General features: G+C 36.6%; 1 protein-coding gene and 1 pseudogene across 6 annotated transcripts in view; one reads left to right on the top strand and one right to left on the bottom strand.

The window, feature by feature from the left end:
- The window catches only part of SCAPER (S-phase cyclin A associated protein in the ER), a 529,442-nt gene that overhangs the window by 87,083 nt on the left and 421,616 nt on the right, over positions 1 to 20,743 (top strand). For all 6 annotated transcript variants that reach the window (XM_078079039.1, XM_078079040.1, XM_078079036.1 and 3 more), the window contains 2 exons: positions 3,342 to 3,458; positions 9,199 to 9,359. In XM_078079039.1, coding sequence (XP_077935165.1) covers positions 3,342 to 3,458; positions 9,199 to 9,359 — 278 coding nt within the window. The remainder of the gene's footprint in view (positions 1 to 3,341; positions 3,459 to 9,198; positions 9,360 to 20,743) is intronic.
- On the bottom strand, positions 4,389 to 5,007 carry LOC118552329 (homeobox expressed in ES cells 1 pseudogene; annotated as a pseudogene).

Below are 20,743 nucleotides of genomic sequence, written 5' to 3'. Positions count from 1 at the left end.
ATGGTTTGCCTCCCTCTCAGTTTTCATCTTATTTTATTTGTCCTTCCCTTCCCCTATGTTCATCTGTTTTGTTTCTTAAATTCCACATATGAGTGAAATCATATGGTATTTGTCTTTCTCTGACTGACTTATTTCTCATCTCATAATGGCAAGTTTTGATATGGTTTTTTTGGTACTTGCTTTACCCACAGTCCCTGGGTGGGTCAGGCCTAGTCCATGTTTGTACCAAGCAGTTAAAACCCTAACCCTAACCCCTGAGAAGAGGTGATTAGATTTGGGTGTGGTACATTCCTTCACTGGGTTGAACCAAGTTAAGGGATCATCATGCTAATTTGAGATTGGTGGCTATATTGTTCTTGTGAAAATAAGCAGAAGAAAGCAGGTTCAAAGAAAATGGAATAGATATACAGAGACAATCAGGGATGAAGGAAATCATGTGGTCTTTGAGAGCTTAAAATTGTTGCTTTTAAGCCTCTTTCCTCTTGGTCTAATCCTCATGAGTCTTGATTCTAGTTTTTCCCCACCTTGGATGTCCTTGACCTTGTATAGTTTCTATCCTTAGAGTAAATCTTTATTTCTTTTCTTTTTAAATTTAACTTGAGTTTCTGTTTCTTGTATCCAAAAGGGTCTATATAATGTCACCACCAATGCATAAGAAGCTAACTAGATTTTTTTTGCCTGCTTATAAACTTCAGTCAGGTAGCGGTGGCTGTGTTGAGGATTGTATTAAGAAAGATTCTGAGGCCAAGTCCAAGTTAGTTAACTCTGTCCTGGTACCATGTCCAGGTACCACACCTGAAACTTCTCTTTTTATCTCTTTTTATCTTAACCAGTTATCAGCATATCTGCTCTTTGCTTCTTGAGGCAGCTCCTAGATATAGAAAGCAACCTTAAATTCCCTGTAGATGGCATTATCCATCTTACTTTTCTCAAATCATGCATCAAAATTCATTTGAGATTTAAATGTAAAAGCTGCAGTGTACATAGAGAAGAAAATATAGATAAATATTTATATGTTTTTATTGTGGGTAAGGACTTTATAAGACAAAGGCAGAAACCACAAAGGAAAGTATTAATAGGCTTGATTTAATAGGAATAAAATATGCCTTTCTGCATGAAAAATTAAAATTTAAGTAGTTATGTTATCTATGCCAAAGGATATGTAGCCATAATAGTAATAATAGTAGTAGTAGTAGTAAATGATTTCAAATCCATTAGAAAATGATGAAAATCCCAGTGGAAAAAAATGGCAAAAGTTACCAACATGCAAATACCAAAGAATAAATTTATTTTTTATTTTATATATTTTATTTTTTTTAAAGATTATTTATTTATTTAACAGAGAGAGACACAGTGAGAGAGGGAACACAAGCAGGGGGAGCAGGAGAGGGAGAAGCAGGCTTCCCACTGAGCAGGGAGCCCGACGCAGGGCTCGATCCCAGGACCCTGGGATCATGACCTGAGCCAAAGGCCGACGCTTAACGACTGAGCCACCCAGGTGCCCCTATTTTATATATTTTTTAAAGATTTATTTGAGAGAGAGATTGAGCGCAAGCAGGGGGCAGGGCAGAAGGAGAGGGAGAGAAGCAGACTCCCCACTGAGCGTGGAGCTGTCAGGGCTTGATCTCAGGACCCCGAGAGTATGACCTGAGCCGAAATCCAGAGTCAGACACTTAACCGACTGAGCCACCTAGGCACTGCCCCCCCACAAGAAGAAATTTAAATGGCTGGTAAAAAAAAGTTCAGCCTCACTAGTAATGTTAATAAAAATATATAATTTTAAAAACAACAAAAAAAATTTTTGCTAATGAATTTAAAAACACACTGTTATTGAAATTTCTGTAAGAAAAAGAACTCGTGATTTGAGAGATTCTCCCTCTCCCTCCCCCTCTGCCTCTCCCACCGCTGGTGTGCTCCCCCCCAAATAACTAAATAAATCAGTAAATCTTAAAAAAAAAAAAAAAAAAAAAAAAAGGAAGAAGAAATAAAAAGAAAACTCCTCACAAGACTGAAACTCTAGCATAGGAGTCAGCCAACTTTTCCTATAAAGTGCCAGGTAGTAATGTTTTTAGACTTTGCAAGCAATGCCATCTCTTTCACGAGCCATTGAAATTTCTAAAACAAGATCCTAACTGTTGGCAAGGTTCAACGGAAATGGGCACTTTTCATCTAGTAGAAGTATGATTTGTTAGAAGCTTTCTGAAAGGTGATTTGACAAATTGTCAAAAGCTTTAGATTTGATTTGGATAATCTTTTATCTGCATTTTCTTGTTTTCTGACAACAAATATGACTTTTTTTTTTTTAGAGAGGGAGAGAAAGAGTTTGGGGAGGGGCAAAGAGGTGGGGAGAGAGAATCTCAAGCAGGCTCATTGCGCAGTGTGGAGCCCGATGCAGGGCTTGATTTCACAACCCTGAGATCATGACCTGAGCTGAAATCATGAGTCAGATACTTAACTGACTGAGCCACGCAGGTGCCCCGACAAATACCACTTTTTAATGTGAGAAAAAATCACAACCACTAGATTGAATGGAAAGTAAGAGGGAAGGAGATTCTGGGGAGTTATAGAGGTTTGTACTGAGGCCAATTAGGAATAGAGAAAACGCTACTTGAGGAAAACAGTTTATGTTTTATTTTTTTTAGGATTTTATTTATTTGTCAGAAAAAGCGAGAGAGAGAGAAAGCGCACAAGCAGGGGGAGCAGCAGGTAGAGGGAGAAGCAGGCTCCCCACTGAGCAAGGAGCCAGGTGTGGGACTGAGCCACCCACGTGTCCCAGGAAAACGGTTTAGTAAAGATTGTGCATCCTTTCAAGGTTCTGGGACTAGTGAAGAAGTTAGCTTTCCCAGCAAAGAGCAAGGAAATGTTTATGCTCCCACTCTCATGTAGAGGAAAGGAGACTTCATATTTTCCTGTGTATTCTTCATTTAACCTCACAACTGTTTTTCTGTCTTGATCTCTGTTCTACACACTTGGTTTTCCAGGACATCAGACACAAATTGAGTTGTATAAGTAGACTGAATTAGTACCATTGCCTTTTTAATGTGTTTTTAGCTGGGTATGTGAAGGCTTTTAAAACGTAAGTAGTATATCTCATGTGTTTGTAAACCCATGGCCTTTTTGGATAAGTAGGGTTATGTTGCTGTGCTACAGTGGGTGGGAAGTCCTGGACCATGCATTATATGTGTTGCTTATTGGGTAATATGGTAACTTTCTGGTGAACACTGCTCTAAGGAAAATTTGTGACCTGATTATGTTTTCACCCACTAACAACCAAGAAAAAATACTAGGTTTTTTTCTTTTTTCTCTGTTAATTTAATCTCTTGTATGTCTTAAATTGACAGACCAACTTCTTTGGCTTGGGAAGTAAAGAAAATGTCTCCAGGACGTCATGTGATACCAAGTCCATCAACAGATAGAATAAGTGTAACATCAAATGCTCGAAGAAGCTTAAATTTTGGGTGAGATGAACTAAAAAAAACTAAGGCTTGCATTACAATAAATTATTTTCTGTGGATAATATAGTATTATAAAACTGATACTCCATTATAAAAAATCCATGTATATGTTTGTGTTTGAAATTGTTTGAATAAAAAAAAATCCAAGAGAGTAAAATTTAGCTTTTAGGAAATGTAATATATTCAAATATAATTAGGATCCAAAATTAAAACCCATAAACATATGTCATGCTAAATGATTCATAACATGAATTGGCAATTGCTTTCACAATGAAAGATCTAAATATATTTCATAAGCTGTGTTAGTGTCCTGAAAATTATATCTTTACGCATTGTAATCCTATCAGTGCAGTTTTTTTAATATTTTAAAAATTTGCATTTATTTCCAATTTGAATCTTTTTGCAATATAATATATACGAATATGACAACTGATGCCTTTCTATCTCTACCCTGCCATAATGATTTTGCTTAAAAAAAAACAAACAAACTTGAAACTGGCATGCTAGAAGGATTTGTATTGATGGTGAGAAATTTTCACTGCTTCATGCCAGAAATTAAGAGAAACTAATAATCATGTTTCAAAATGCACTTGAAGAAAAGTAATTGAAACAGATCAGATCTTTGTGCCATTCTTCAGATTATTTTACTTGAATTATTTTGTAAATTGAATCCAGCTTGTGGAATCACCTAGTCATGAGTTTTAGCGAACTAATTAATTAGATTAAATTTGCTCACTTAAAAAATAACTGGCTTTTTATGAAAATTTTATTAAAATATATAGGAAAGGCCTTTATTGTAACTAAAAGTGCCAAGTATAATAGGTACCATGTTATAACAGTAAATATTTACAATATATTTTAGGGAAAAAATGACAACACTTAGATTAAATGCAGAAAAGAAAACATCATGTTTTTAACACTTGATATTTCCATTGATTCTTCATGTTCTGCAATTGTAAGATAATCTCACGTGTTTAGTTTTCTATCTATTCCAAGAGATTTGTGTTGAAATTTTTTTTCGCTATTAGAAACTGTGATTCTCTATGGGACCTTTTCAGCTTTGCACGCCGATTTTGGAACCAGATCTGGATTCTGTCTTCCTCTAGATTCAATTTTCGAGCTAAGTCTTCTCTGATACCAATGCCTGGGTAGCAGTTAACTCTAAAGACGTTTTCCAACACGTAATCTGGTTTTGACTAAAAGCAGTTCTGGGTCTCCGGCCTCTATACCAACTCAGCTGTCTTTTCAAAGACAGTCTTTCTGAGGCTGAAAAGTAATTTTCGTATTTCAAAAATCTTTCTTCTGGTACTGGGTGATCCACAGTACAAGGGAATGAGACCCCATTAGGAAGGCTCGGGATATGCACACATAGGTTAACATCTTTCCCTGAGGAGCTGCAGGTGTCTGCCCGCGGCCTGTGGGGTTTCACTGAAGGAACACAGTCTTTCTTCTGGTCCAATCCTAAAATGCTCTCAATTGAAAAGGAGCAGGGCGAGGGTTTGCTTTCCCCAAGCCGAGCGCTTTCCGGAAGACTGGGAGCCATCCTCGAGTGGGCTGCCCAGAACGACAGCTCTGGCCTCTCCTGCCTCCTGGCTGGCTCTACCCCATGTGTACAGGCTCAATGCAGTTTTATAATTATTGTTTTATGCAGTTATATTTTAAATCAGATAGAAAAAAGTTATAAACAAAAAATACATTTATATATTTTTTTGTATTTACCTATGTAGTTACTTTTACTAGTGTTCTTTATATCTTCATGCGGATTCAAGTTATTGTGTAGTGTCCTCTCATTTCAGCCTGAAGGACTCCCTTTAGTATGTCTTGTTGGCAGGTCTGCTACTGACAGTTTTTCTCAGTTTTTGTTTTTCTGAGAATATCTTCATTTGTCCTTCAGTTTTGGAAGAATAGTTTTGTATAGTGCATAGAATTCTTGGTTGAAAGTCTTTTTGTTTCAGGACTTTGAATAGGTCCTCTCACTTCCTTCTTAATTAAAAAAAATTTTTTTTTTAATTTAAAATTTTTTTAAATTTCTTTTTTTTTTTAAAGACATTTATTTATTTGAGAAAGAATGAGCAGAAGGGGCAGAAGGAGAGAGAATCTCAAGCAGACTGCAGAGCCTGACTTGGGGCTCAATCTCACGACCCTGAGATCATGACCTGAGCTGAAACCAAGGGTTGGGTGCTTAACTGACTGTGCCACCCAGGCGCCCCCTCTCACTTCCTTCTGACTCCCATGGTTTCTGATGAGAAAGCAACTGTTACTCTTATTAGGGATTCATTTTGAGATGCCTCACTTTTCTCTTGCTTCTTTCATGGTTTTATCTTTGTGTTTGGATAGTTTGACTGTGATGTATCTAGGTGTGGATCTCTGAGTTTATCCTATTTAGAGTCACTGAAACTTTTGGATGTATAGGTGAATGTTTTTCATCAAATTTGGGACGTTTTTGTCCATTTCTGCAAATATCCTTTTTGCACCTTTTTCTTTCCTGGGAATCTCCCTATACCTATGTTGGTACTTGGGGCGGTGTTCCACAGGTCTTTGAGGGTCTGTTTTTCTGCATTCTTTTTTCGTTCTGTTTCTCAGATAATCTCAATTGTCCTCTCTTCAAGTTTGCTGATTCTTTATTTTGTTAGCTCAGATCTGCTGTTGAGCCCCTTTGGTGAATTTTTCATTGCAGTTATTGTATTTTTCAACTCAGAGTATCTATGTAGTACTTTTTTATATTTACTTTCTCTTTATTGATACTATAGTTGGTGAAACATTGTTTGCATACTTTAGTTTTTTAGACACAATTTTCTTTTGTTCTTCGATATTCTTTGAAGATAATTATAGTACCTGATTTAAAGTCTGTCTAGTAAGCCCAGGATCTGGGTTTCCTTGAGGACAGTTTCAATTACTGTTCTTTTATGTGTGTATGAATGTGTCATACCTTCCTGTTTATTTGCATGTCTTGTGACTTTTTTTGTTGAAACTGGATATTTTAAATAATGTGGCAGCTTTGGAGATCAGATTGCTACCTCTTCAGGATTTGTTGTTGTGGGTTTGGTGGTGGTGATATTGTTACTGTTCAAAAACTCTCTTGAACTAGTTTTCTGAAGTCTTTTTTCTTTGTCATGTGTAGTCACTAAAGTTTCTGCTTGATTTCACAGAAGGTTCCTAGTCCTGTGTATGTGTTGTACATACCTTCAGTGCTCTAGCATTCATTTCCTGCTTCCTCAGAGCCTCAAGGTCAGTCAGAAGTGAGGTGTTAGGGCCTTCTCAGATCTTTCTGGGGCATGCACAGAACCCTGTACATATGCGTGGCCTTCTTGATTTCCAGGAACATGTAGGAGCTTTTCAAAGCCCCCTGTGGCCATTCCATTCTCCAGATTTTCCTTTAAAGTTTTTTAGTCAGCTCCTCGTTTGCCCCAAATGTTACTGTCACTTCTGGCAGCTATAATGTTAAACAGTCATCACTGTTGTTGTCCTTAAATGTCCCTGGGGAAATTTGTTTTTAAGACATAGTTTTGTTTGGACTCTTAATTCTTCATAGCGAATCTAAATATTGTATGTGTAATTGGAGGGGTGGTAAGTAGTTTACTTGGTCATTTCTCTTTCCTGTGTTAAAAACCTAACCTCTCTTGGGGTGCCTGGGTGGCTCAGTCAGTTGAGCATCTGCCTTCGGCTCAGGTCATGATCCCAGGGTCCTGGGATCAAGCTCCACGTCGGGCTCCTTGCTCGGCAGGGAGCCTGCTTCTCCCTCTCCCTCTGCCCCTCCCCCTGCTTGTGCTCTCTCTCTCTCTCTCTCTTTCTCTCTGTCAAATAAATAAAATCTTAAAAAACAAAAACCTAACCTTTCTTGACTGTTTTTTATCCCCTCCCCGACCACGTCACAGTCATCGTCATCTCTTGTTACTACTGAGTCTTGCATCTATTTGTATTATTATTATATTTGCGATGTATTATAATTTTTTTAATGTTTCTTTTTTGTACTTGTACTATAATCTTTTTTAACGCAATATCCTTGTCATATCTTCTGTATCCCAAGCACCTAACATTGTACCTGGCACTTAGTAAAAGCTCATTAAGGTTACTGAGTAGAACCAGTGGAATAGGAGAAAGATATATAAGCAAACAAAACCAAGTAACTGTATATTCAAGCACCATTTTAAGGGATGTACTTATATAATGTAGTCCATTGGTCTGTGGTTCAGAATATTGTATAATGCTTGTTTTCTTTTAACATTGGAAGCCTTTAATGCATGCATGGTAAAAGTTCTTGTACTGATCTCCATCTAATCATATTATTGGATTAAATGGCATTCTTTATTATCATTGTAAAACCTACTTTTTTTCAGTGTGCTGAAAATTGTGGTTCTTCATAGGCTACTTTTTAATATATCTACTCACTTTCCTCTTACTGGTTAAGTGTTTACTCAGAATATATAGTCACCAAACTTGCTTTGTCTTCATTATTTAACTCATAATTTAAATATTAAATCGGTTAAATATGAGTACAAAAAGAATCATTGTTTCTGTGAAAACTTAAGACAAGTTGTTAGAAAGCTTTGATAAAGGTGAACTATTAAAGTTTTGCTGTCAAAAGATTGGGAAAAATATTGTTAAAGTTGAGGAGGATTATACCCTTAGAATGTTTAATAGGTGTCACTAAATTCTCACTTCATTTTAAAGAAACCGAAATTGGATATTGCTGATGAGGCATTATACTTGTGGTCATGGTTCATGTAAGAAATGTACACAAAGAAAAAGCCTGTTTTGGTTATGTCTGTGTCAATAGATTGACAAATTAATGCACATTTATATTATTAAAAGATAGGAGTTTTTAAATTGAAATAAAATGTTCAAGGTATATATGTATATTTTTTAAGGTTCCCCCATTTAACTGAAATTTTCTTTTAAACTGAATTAATGAGAGCTTTTATATTATCCCTGTTCCCATACAGTATGTTATACTGTATTAGATTAATGAAGTATTAGACCGACATAAATTTATGAATATATTTGACTTAAATTGCTCTGTTTGTATGGTATTCTATATATGTGGAGATACACACCCAATTTATTTAAAATTTAAATATATTAAGCAAAAAAAAAGATTTTAACTTTTATTTTGAAAGTTAAAGGATTTTGAACTGTGTTAATTAAATTTCATTTAAATAAACACGATGTAAATAACAGTGATAGAAAAGTGACATATAACCAAATGAGTGGGGAATAAAATGTTACACTGCTTTTTTATTTGGAAGTATTCCAAGTTCTTTTTTTTTTATCATGCATATTCCATTTCTTCTTATTGGCTGCATAATATTTTATGGTATTTATTTTTTTCATTTTTTTTCAAATTTTTTATTTTTTACAATGTAAATATTAAATATTTAATATGTAAATATTAAACAACACACTGCTGCACAAGCAGTGGGCCAAATAAGAAATCAAGTGGTAAATCAAAATATGTCTCAAAAAAAAAAAAGAAAACAATATTCTACAACCTATGGGATGTGGCAAAAGCAGATGTTAGAGTGAAATTTATGCTATAAATGCTTGTATTAAGAAAAATAGTTGAAATAAATAAATTACAACACAAGGAACTAGAAAAAGAAGATCCTTAGCTGAAATTTAGTAGAGGAAGGAAATAACAAAGAAAAATCATAAATAGAGACCCAGGATAATATTAAGTATATATTTAAATTTAAAAATTTTTAACTTTTATATTTGATTTATTAATGCAGAATTTTCTCCATAGGGGTTCACCAGGCACAGTGGCTGCTCCCCGTCTGGCTCCTACAGGTGTCAGTTGGGCTGACAAAGTAAAGGCTCATCATACAGGCTCTCCTGCTGCTTCAGATGTAGCTCCTGCTCAGTCGTGCCCACCAATGACAGTGCAGAAGACTTCTCGCAAAAATGGCAAGTGACTTTGTTTTTTTCTTTTTTCATGGAGCGGGAGAGAATCTTAAGCAGACTCCATGCCCAGCCTGGAGCCTGAAGCAGGCTTGATCTCACAACCCTGAGCCGAAATCGAGAGTCAGACACTTAACTGACTGAGCCACCCAAAATGGCAAGTGACTTTGAATCAATCTTTTTATATAGTAGACAGGTAGAAGCATATGGAGTTTTATATGTTTTACTTGAAACTGATGCTAGCAGCATTACATATTTATCTTTTTGCATCATTTATGTGATATTAATTTGCCTTAAAATAATCTTAATAAAATAATCTTAAAAACTGTATGAAAGCTTATGCAGATCATTCTAATCTCAGGTTTGCCCTATGTAAACTTTAAGAGAATCATTCTTTTGTCAATCCACTTATAAGATCTTTTATAACTCTTTTGACTTAAAGTAGAAAAAAATTGACTACACTTTTCAGTAGCATGTCACCACTTCATTTCATTAATATTTGAGTATTATTTTGGTACTAAAATGATACTCAGTTTATCTTTGCTTACACATTTGTTTTCTATACCATGAAAATAATTACAGGGCACAAATAAATAGGACTATTATTCCGAGGGCCTGGTTATCCCATAAGAATTTCTTTAATGGACTTTGACAACAGTGGTGTTTGTACTTTATCATATAAAACCTAGAGTATACAATGGAGAAGCAGAGGTCATAGGAAGGAGTTTTAAGAAGAGATTGGATAGTATCAGCCTTAATTTGGGAAGATAAGTGTTGATACAATTGGGAGGATGGGTACCATGAGGGAGCAACCAGAGACTAGGGAGTGAGATTCTTATTAAACAAAAAGAGAAGTAATGAAAATGAGAACATATCAAATCTAACCAGAATCTCTTTTGGAACATAGACATTATCTTCTCTCTTAACTCAAAATTGTCTGAACTTAGAATATAAAAAGCCAAAACTGATTGTCTAATGTAAAAAAAAAATTCTTTTCCTTCATAAAGTATTTTTATATAGAAATCCAGAGTGATTTTTTTTTATTTTAAACATTTACTAAGTTTAAGTTGTGCTAACTTCTTATATAGAAATGTGTATCCACATTAACTGTATATTTATATATATAAAAATACACACAAACATAATTCATACCTATAGTAATATTTTGAGTTTACCTATGGAATTAATTTCATTTTGTGTCAAACATTTCATCTTTTACAATAAACCTAATCTGTTCATGAGAATCTTCAGTCCATCTGAGGTAAGGAATATAATCCTGGGTAGGACAGGGATATGGTAGTAGGATGGTCAGAACTGCCTCTAGCCCATACAGGGTGCCTTGGTACAATTTAGAAAAAGGAACCATGTCGTCTGAGTAGACACAGCCATACACCAATAAAGTTGGCTTTGTGAATGAAGCCTGGCAGGATTTCAGCCCTCATTCGCTGTCTTAGCCAGGTGCCCTTGTATAGGGCACCACCTACATACAGGTGACAGTCCTGGAAGGGGCTGTTAGGTGGTGGTGCGAGCAGAAAGTCATTAGGCCACCCTTGTAACAGCTTTACTCCTTGCCCAAAAAGACTGATTTAATTTGTCTGGCTGAGTTTGGTCGGATAGGGGTCCATTCTTCTTCCAACCACTTAAATTGATTTAGTTGAAGAAGGAGATCTCCTTGATGGAAGATCATTTTCATGGTCAAATGTGCACATGGCTATGCAGCATCCAATTGGAATTTAAAGGCTTAATCTTAGGAAATAACCCAGTGTTCCTTCTTGATTCCTAAAACTTTTGCTGTCAAGCTGGCAGTAGGTGAGCTATGCAATTTCTTTCTTTTAAGTGTCCTTAGTCTTGAAGTACAAACCATAAGGAAAGCTATCCAAAACTAAGATGAATTCATCACTTGCAGTGGGAGATCAAACTGTTGCTCTCGGAGCCTTGGCTCGGCTGCCTTTAGCCTGGGGTAGTGCAGAGAGGCTGAGGGGAGGAGAGAGAGAAGAGCCAGTGGGCAGTCTCCAGACTGTGCTTTTGCTCCAGGCCCATGGGTCAGAGGACCAGGGCAGTGGACACCTTGAGCTGGGCCCCTTGGTGAGGTAGGTGCAGGGGGTCCGTGCCCTGGAGGCTGGCTCCGAGGGCTCCACCAGGCCCTGCCACTCTGTCTGTCACTGCAGCCTGTGGCTCTTCACCGCAGTCGGGAGGCTGCTGGGCCCCAGGGCCTGGATTTTAGAATTATTACGATGAATTTGTGTTATGAATTAAGGAGCAACTTGAGAGTACTGCTTTCTGTTTTTCTTTGATGGAAGATCCCTTTAGAGCTTCTTGGCTCAGAAAGAAATGTTTTATTGGACATAACAAATGCATTGCCACCTTTACATTACTGATACTCTTTTCCATTTTGGTCTCAGTAAGTCATGTTTGCTTATTCAAATAATACTCCTACTCTTACCCAGTATATTGCCCTTGGTTTCTCTATATAGACTAGTAGTATTAGAAAATTGAGAGTAGTCGTGACTTCTTTCTTCTAGGAGAAGGTAAGAGAATGCAGAACCAAGTTTAGTTTTTATATTGTGAAAGAGTCTGAGAAAAATGTGTTAAATCATTATTGCAAAAAATACTTTAAAGGAATCATGGTATTAAAGTATATCATCGTTTTGTTTAAAGCATTACTCTCAGATTATGAGTGTGACTCATTTGGTTGAGATGAAATGATAGGTCTTAATTATAACTAAGCTTAAAAGTATCCATGTTCATATATCAGGAAATTTTGTTTTTGACTACTTTGGTCTCAGTTTTGGGGTTTTGATGCACTTTTATGAAAGTGATTTATGGTTTATATCTTAAGTAATTTGTAATAACACTAGCTCTGGTATTGAAGTTTGTAATGATAGCCTATAAAAATGATTTTTGTTAAAGGTGACAGTTGGAGCACATACATTTACTTTCCTCTTTCCTAAACTCAACTAAAATGATATAAAAGGATTGAAAAATAGGACTTAAGGAAGAAGAGATAGGTTAAGAGTTAAAGACAAATTTTTGGAAGTTGGAAAGTAGACCAGTGGTGACATTTGAGTGAGCTAGCTGAATCCTAAACTCAGAGAGTGGGCAAAACTGTAAAGCAATCCAGTTTGTTCCACAGAACTCCCCAGAGGATAAAAAATTGGGAGCAGTTGTCTCTGGAAGTGAGGATAAAGGTAGGGATTATATGTTAGTCATCCCAAATTCTCCCCACTTGCCCTTAACTCTGAATAGTAGGATGACGGTATCTCCCTCACCCCACAGAATATTGAAGGTTTATTCTATATAGAAGGTAAAAGAGATGGTGTCTTACCTGAAGGATATCAGGCACATTGGAAAGTTGGGAGTAATATTGATTATTAGTAGGTTAAGTGGAAGACTGTCTGTAACGATAATGTTGAGATGCCTCATCCTTGTTTCTACTTCAAGCCCTCTTCTCCCATTGAGCTGCCAGGTTTGCAGATCAAGAGAATCCACACCTGAGGAACAAATCCAGATCCAGTGTAGATCATGAGATATTGGTCTTTGAGGCTGATACTGTAATTGGATGAGTGTCTGCTATTCTCAGGAGATTTGAGCAATCTGAAGCCAGATTGTGGACTATAGTAGATTATCTGCAAAGATGGGTGCCAGCAATTTCTCCCATTCCTCCCCATCCATTATCAAGTGGTGGAGTCTGTTTTTCCTCCCCTTGAATCTTTGGTTTGCCCGTCAACTTGATATGATCAGTAGAATGTGACAAGAGTGATTGGTAAATTAATTCCCAGCCTAGCCTGTTTGGGGCCTTGCAGCTTCCATTTTTTCCTTGTTGGAAGGCAGCTACTGTGTAAAAAGGCCCAGCATAGGCCACTGAATAATGAGAGACTATGTGAGGAGAAAGAGGCCATGAGAAGGAGAACCTAGCTATCTCAGCCAGCAACTGGTACCAAGGCTTTATGCATGTGGTGAAGGCATCATGACCAGACTGGCCTTAGGTGAGCCACTCTAGCTGATATTATATGGAGATGAGAGGAGACCTCCCTCCACTGAGCACTCCTCAGATTTCTGACTCAAAGAATTGCATGGAAATAACATGGTTAGTGTTTTAAGATGCTAGGTTTTGGGCTTGCTATATAAAAATAGATAATGGGATTATCCAGTATTTGATAACATGAATTTTATTTTATTTATTTATTTTTTTAAAAGATTTTATTTATTTATTTGACAGAGAGAGACACAGCGAGAGAGGGAACACAAGCAGGAATGGGAGAGGGAGAAGTGGGCTTCCCGCTGAGCAAGGAGCCCGATGCGGGGCTCGATCCCAGGACCCTGGGATCATGACCTGAGCTGAAGGCAGACGCTTAACGACTGAGCCACCCAGGCGCCCCAATAACATGAATTTTAGAAAGAGAGAGGAAGGAGGAAATCATGAAATTAAATAATTAAAGGAAATTTCCTTTAACAGAGGATATAAGTTTCTAGACCGAAAGGACCCATTAAGTGCCCACTACAGTGGATGAAAATAGAATGACACCAAAACATGTTAGGAAATTTATGAATACTACAGATGATGAGAGGCTTAAAATTAGAGAACATACTCATTTTATATACAATTGACCAAGAATCAGAATGGCATCTGCTTCTGGTAAATTATCCCTAGAAGCCACAAGAAAATTGAGCAATGTTTTCAGAATTCTGAAGGAAAATGATTTCTAATCTAAAATTCTATGTTCAGCCAAATTATCCATTAAATGTGAAAGCAGGCTGAAGGTATTTTCATTCATGTAAGATCTCAAAATTTTTTTTTGCCTCCATGGACCCAATCACTGCTGGAGGATGCCAGCCCAGAAAGAGAGGCAAAGATAATACTGTATGGTGGTGATCCCAGTATAATACCTGTGTACCAGGTCTAGGGAACAACCAATCCAGATTTTTGACGGTTACAGGGCTCTGGAAGAAAGGAATCCAGGACGATAAATGAAATTTTTAAAACATCTGATGTATTTGCACACATCAAGAAGAGATTTAAGGGGCGCCTGGGTGGCTCAGTCCATTAAGGGTCTGCCTTCGGCTCAGGTCATGATCCTAAGGTCCTGGGATCGAGCCCTGCATCAGGCTCCCTGCTCAGTGGGGAGCCTGCTTCTCCCTCTGCCTCTGCTCCTCCCCTTCCCCATTCTCGTGCTCTCTCATTCTTGCTCTATCTCAAATAAGTAAAATCTTAAAAAAAAAGAGATTTAAAATTTAGGAGAGTTGGGGTTGAATTAATTCTAAGCGCAGTAGCAAATATTGAGATTATATAACGGAGAGAAAAGAAATAGGAAAACGCAGAGACTCACAGAAGAAGCACACCTGTAAATTGAGTCTGTGAAGGATATAATTCCCCAAACTGTTGAAAAATCAGTCTTATATTTAAGAAGCACTATGAACTCCAAGCAGGAAAAATAGAAAACAAATCTCATTTAGATGTAATATAATAAAAATACTAAAAATCAGGGAAAGAGAAAATCTCTACAAGTAGAACAACAAAAAAAAAGACTGCAGTTGACTGTGAATAATCCTTGAAAATCCATGTATAACTTTTGTCTCCCCCAAAACTTAATAGCCTATTGTTGACTACAAGCCTTACTGACAACATAGTCAACACATACTTTGTATGCTTTATGTATTATAATACTGTATTCTTACAATAAAGGAAACTAGAGAAAAAATATTTATTAAAATCATAAGAACAGATAGACTTACAGTACCATATCAAAAGAAATCCATGTTTAAGCAGACCCACACAGTTTAAATTCATGTTTTCTTAAGGTTAGCTATACTTTCAAAGGAGCAAGAGTAAGTTGATAGCTGATGGAAACCAGACGACAGTGGAATGACATCTTTCAGATGCTGAAAGAAAATAATTGACAAAACAATTCTATATACAGCAAAAAAGTGAATTCCAGATAAATAAAAATTGAAAGAACTTGAAATCAATAGAATTACACTAAAAGAAGTATTACAGTTTTTCAGGTTAAGGGGAAAAGATCCCAAATTGAAACCCAGGAATGCCTAAAGGAATGAAGAACACCAGGAGGAGTAAACATGTGGAGCACATTAAATGTTTAGCATGGGCTGTTTCATAATGTCGTGGAAAGCTTGAAATACATAAAAAATGAGAATTTCTGACAATATTCCAAAAGACAGGAGAAGAATAAATGGAGATTATATTTTTAAGGATCCTAGCATTTTCTTTGAAGTTACAAAAATACTGACTTGTACTAGACATTATAAGTCAAGGATGTATTTTGTATATTCAAGAAAACCACAAAGGAGAGTAAAAGAAAGTTCAACTAATTGATTAATGCAAAAGAAGCCAAGAAAGAAAAAAAAAAAGAAACATAAAACAGATGAGACAAATCAAAACCAAATTATAAATGGTAGAAGTAAATGCAAAAACATCAGCTCTTACATTAAAGGTAAATGGTCTATTTTTTAAATTTAAATTTAATTTTATTTATATTCATTTAAAATATAGCATATTGTTAGTTTCAGAGGTAGAATTTAGTGATTCATCAGTTGCATATAACACCCAGTGCTCATTCCATCAAGTGCCCTCCTTAATGCCCATCACCCAGTTACCCCATTCCACACCCTTCTCCCCTCTAGCAACCCTTAGGTTTTTTCCTATAGTTAAGAGTCTCTTATGGTTTGTCTCCTTCATTATTTTCATCTTGTTTTATTTTTCCCTCCCTTCCCCTATGATCTTCTGTTTTTTTCTTAAATTCCACATGTGAGTGAAATCATATGACAATTGTCTTTCTCTGATTGACCTATATCGCGTAGCATGATACCCTCTAGTTCCATCCACGTTGTTGCAAATGGTAAGATCTCATTTTTTTGATAGCTTAGTAATATTCCATGTATATATCTATATCACACCTTCTTTATTCATCTGTCAATGGACATCTGGGCTCTTTCCATAGTTTGGCTATTGTGGACATTGCTGCTATAAACATTGGGGTACAGGTGCCCTTTCAAATCACTGTTTGTATCCATTGGGTAAATACCTAGTAGTGCAATTGCCGGGTTGTAGGGTAGGTCTATTTTTATCTTTTTGAGGAACCTCCATACTGTTTTCCAGAGTGGCTGTACCAGCTTGCATACTCACCAAGATTGTAAGAGGGTTCCCCTTTCTCTGTGTACTCACCAACATCTGTTGTTTCCTGACTTGTTAATTTGAGCCATTCTGACTGGTGTAAGGTGGTATCTCATTGTGGTTTTGATTTGTATTTCCCTGATGCCAAGTGATGTTGAGCATTTCTTTTGTGTGTCTGTTGGCCATTTGCATGTCTTCTTTGGAGAAACGTCTGTTCATGGCTTCTGCCCATTTTTTGACTGGATTATTTGTTCTTTCGGTGTTGAGTTTGATAAGTTCTTTATAGATTTTGGATACTAGCCCTTTATCTGATATGTCATTTGCAAATATCTTCTCCCATTCTGTCAGTTGTCTTTTGGTTTTGTCCACTGTTTCCTTTGCTGTGCAAAAGCTCTTTATCTTGATAAAGTCCTAATAGTTAATTTTTGTTTTTGTTACCCTTGCCTTTGGAGATATGTCTAGCAAGAAGTTGCTATGACCGAGGTCAAAGAGGTTGCTGCCTGTGTTCTCTAGGATTTTGATGGATTCCAGTCTCACATTTAGGTCTTTCATCCATTTTGAGTCTATTTTTGTGTATGGTGTAAGGAAATGGTTCAGTTTCATTCTTCTGCATGTGGCTGTCCAAATTTCCCAACACCATTTGTTGAAGAGACTGTCTTTTTTCCAGTGGGTATTCTTTCCTGCTTGGTTGAAGATTAGTTGGCCATAGAGTTGAGGGTCTGTTTCTGGGGTCTCTATTTTGTTCCGTTGATCTGTCCATCTGTGTTTGTGCCAGGTCCATACTGTCTTGATGATTACAGCTTTGTAGTAGAGCTTGAAGTCTGGAATTGTGATGCCACCAGCTTTGGTTTTCTTTTTCAACATTCTTTTGGCTATTTGGGGTCTTTCTGATTCCATACAAATTTTAGGGTTATTTGTTTCAGCTCTGTGAAAAATGTTGATGGTATTTTGATAGGGATTGCATTGAATGTGTAGATTGCTCTGGATAGCATAGACATTTTAATAATATTTGTTCTTCCATTCAGTGAGCATGGAATGTTTTTCCATTTCTTTGTGTCTTCCTCAGTTTCTTTCATAAGTCTTCTATAGCTTTCAGAGTACAGATCCTTTACTTCTTTGGTTAGGTTTATTCCTACGTATCTTACAGTTTTTGGTGCAATTGCAAATTGGATCAATTCCTTAATTTCACTTTCTTCTGTCTCATGTTTGTGTATAGAAATGCAACTGACTTTTGTGCATTGATTTTATATCCTGCCACGTTGCTAAATTCCTATATGAATTCTAGGAATTTTTGGGTGCAGTCTTTTGGGTTTTCAACATAGAGTACCATGTCATCTGCAAAGAGTGAAAGTTTGACTTCTTTGCCAATTTGTATGACTTTTATTTCTTTTTGTTGTCTGACTGCTGAGGCTAGGATTTCTAGTACTATGTTGAACAACAGTGGTGATAGTGGACATTCCTGCCATGTTCCTGACCTTAGGGGAAATGCTCTCAGTTTTTCCCCCTTGAGTAGGATATTCGCTGTGGGTTTTTCATAGATGGCTTTTATGATATTGAGGTATATTCCTTCCATTCCTACACTGTGGAGAATTTTAATCAAGAATGGATGGTGTATTTTGTCAAATGCTTTTTCTGCATTGAGAGGATCATAGGATTCTTATCCTTTCTTTGATTAATGTGGTATGTCATGTTGATTAATTTGCAGATGTTGAACTACCCTTGCAGCCCAGGAATAAATCCCACTTGGTCCTGGTGAATAATCCTTTTAATGTACTGTTGGATCCTATTGGCTAGTATCTTGGTGAAAATTTTTGCATCCATGTTCATCAGGGATATTGGTCTTTAATTCTTTTTGGTCAGGTCTTGGTTTTGGGATCAAGGTAATGCTGACCTCATAGAATGTGTTTGGAAGTTTTCTTCCATTTCTATATTTTGAAACAGCTTCAGAAGAATAGATTAATTCTTCTTTAAATGTTTGGTAGAATCTGCTGGGAGGCCATCTGGTCCTGGACTCTAGTTTTTTGGGAAATTTTTGATTACTGCTTCCATTTCTTTGCTGGTTATGGGTCTCCTCAGGTTTCTATTACTTTCAGTTTTGGTAGTTTATATGTTTCTAGGAATGCATCCATTTCTTCCAGATTGCCTAATTTGTTGGCATATAGTTGCTCATAATATGTCCTTATAATTGTTTATATTTCTTCAGTGTTGGTTGTGACCTCTCCTCTTTCATTCATGATTTATTTGGGTCCTTTCTCTTTTCTTTTTGATAAGTCTGGCTAGGGATTTATCAATCTTGTTTATTCTTTCATAGAGCCAGTTCCTAGTTTTGTTGATCTGTTCCACTTTTTTTTTTTTGATTTCTATTTCGTTGATTTCTGCTCTAATATTATTTCTCTTCTCCTGCTTGGTTTAGGCTTTATTTGCTGTTATTTTTCCACCTCCTTTAGGTGTAAGGTTAGCTTGTGTATTTGAGTCTTGTTTCTTGAGAAAGGCTTGTGTTGCTATATACTTGCCTCTTAGGACTGCCTTTGCTGCATTCCCAAGGTTCTCAACAGTTGTGTTTTCATTTTCATTTGCTTCCATGAATTTTTTCAATTCTTTAATTTCCTCGTTGACCCATTCATAGGATGCTCTTTAACCTCCATGTATTTGTGTACCTTCCAAGTTTTCTCTTATGATTGGGTTCAAGTTTTAAAGCATTGTGGTCTGAAAATATGCAGGGAGTAATCCCAGTTTTTTGGTACTGGTTGAGACCTGATTTGTGACCCAGTATGTTATCTATTCTGGAGAATGTTTCATGTGCACTGGAGAAGAATGTGTATTTTGTTGCTTTAGGATGGAATGCTCTGAATGTATCTGTGAAGTCCATCTGGTCCAATGTGTCATTCAAAGCCCTTGTTTCCTTGTTGATCTTCTGCTTAGATGATCTGTGAGTGGAGAGTGTTAACGTCCATTACTGTGAGTGGGGTGTTAATGTCCCCTACTATTATTATTATCAATGTTTTTCTTTAATTTTGTTATTAATTGGTTTATTTAATTGGCTGCTCCCAATATAGGGACATAAATATTTACAATTGTTAGATCTTCTTGTTGGATAGACCCTTTTATTATGATATAGTGTATTTCTTAATGTCTTTTTTTTATGTTATGTTAGTCACCATACAGTACATTATTAGGTTTTGGTTTTTTTTTTTTTAAAGATTTTATTTATTTATTTGAGATAGAGCGAGAGAGAGAGTGAGAGAACACAAGCAATGGGATCAGCAGAGGAAGAGGGAGAAGCAGACTCTCCACTGAGCAGGGAGCCCATTGAGGGGCTCGATCCCAGGACCCTGGGATCATGACCTGAGCCGAAGGCAGATGCTTAACCGACTGAGCCACGCAGGCGTCCCAGTACATAATTAGTTTTTGATGTAGTGTTCCATGATTCATTGTTTACATATAACACCCTCTCCCCTCTAAAACCCTCAGTTTGTTTCTCAGAGTCCGTAGTCTCTCATGGTTCATCTTCCCCTCTGATTCTCTGCCCCCCTTCATTTTTCCCTTCCTTCTCCTAATGTCCTCCATGCTATTCCTTATGTTCCACAAGTTCCTTCTTCTAATGTCCTCCATGCTATTCCTTATGTTTCATATGATAATTGACTTTCTCTGCTTATTTCACTTAGCATAATCTCCTCCAGGCCCATCCATGTTGATGTCGTATTACAGTCTTTGGTTTAAAATCTAATTTTTTTGATATAAGGATTCCTCTCCCAGCTTTCTTTTGAAGTCCACTAAACGCAAATGGTCTAAATATTAAATTTTTGAAATTATAGTTGCATTAAAAATAATGCCCGAGTGTGTTCAGCTTAAAGTGATATACCTTCAATTTAAAAACATGGAAAAGGCAAAAGAAGAAGATGGGAAAATATATTCTGTACATGTCCTATTCAAATCAATGGTGGTGTTCCTAATTCCCAGACAAAATAGGTACAGTATCCAAGAAACAGTTTAAAGAGAAATATTTTTTAATTATTATTTTAAACATTTTATTGACTTATTTATTTGAGAGAGAGAGCACATGTGAGCACAGAGGGAGAGGCAGATGCCCCGCTGAGCAGAGAGTGGGATATGGGACTCGATCCCAGGACACTGACATCATGACCTGAGCTGAAGGCAGATGCTTAACCATCTGAGCCACCCAGGCGCCCCTATTTTTTTAATTATTAAAGGAGTATTTTAACAGAATTGGAAAATAATTCTTAATTTATATGTATGTAAC

This window comes from Halichoerus grypus, chromosome 8 (genome assembly GCF_964656455.1).
Source record: "Halichoerus grypus chromosome 8, mHalGry1.hap1.1, whole genome shotgun sequence".
In the NCBI taxonomy this organism is placed as follows: Eukaryota; Metazoa; Chordata; class Mammalia; order Carnivora; family Phocidae; genus Halichoerus; species Halichoerus grypus.
The sequence above is the reverse complement of the archived record's forward strand: the minus strand, read 5'-3'. Positions and strand labels throughout refer to the sequence as shown.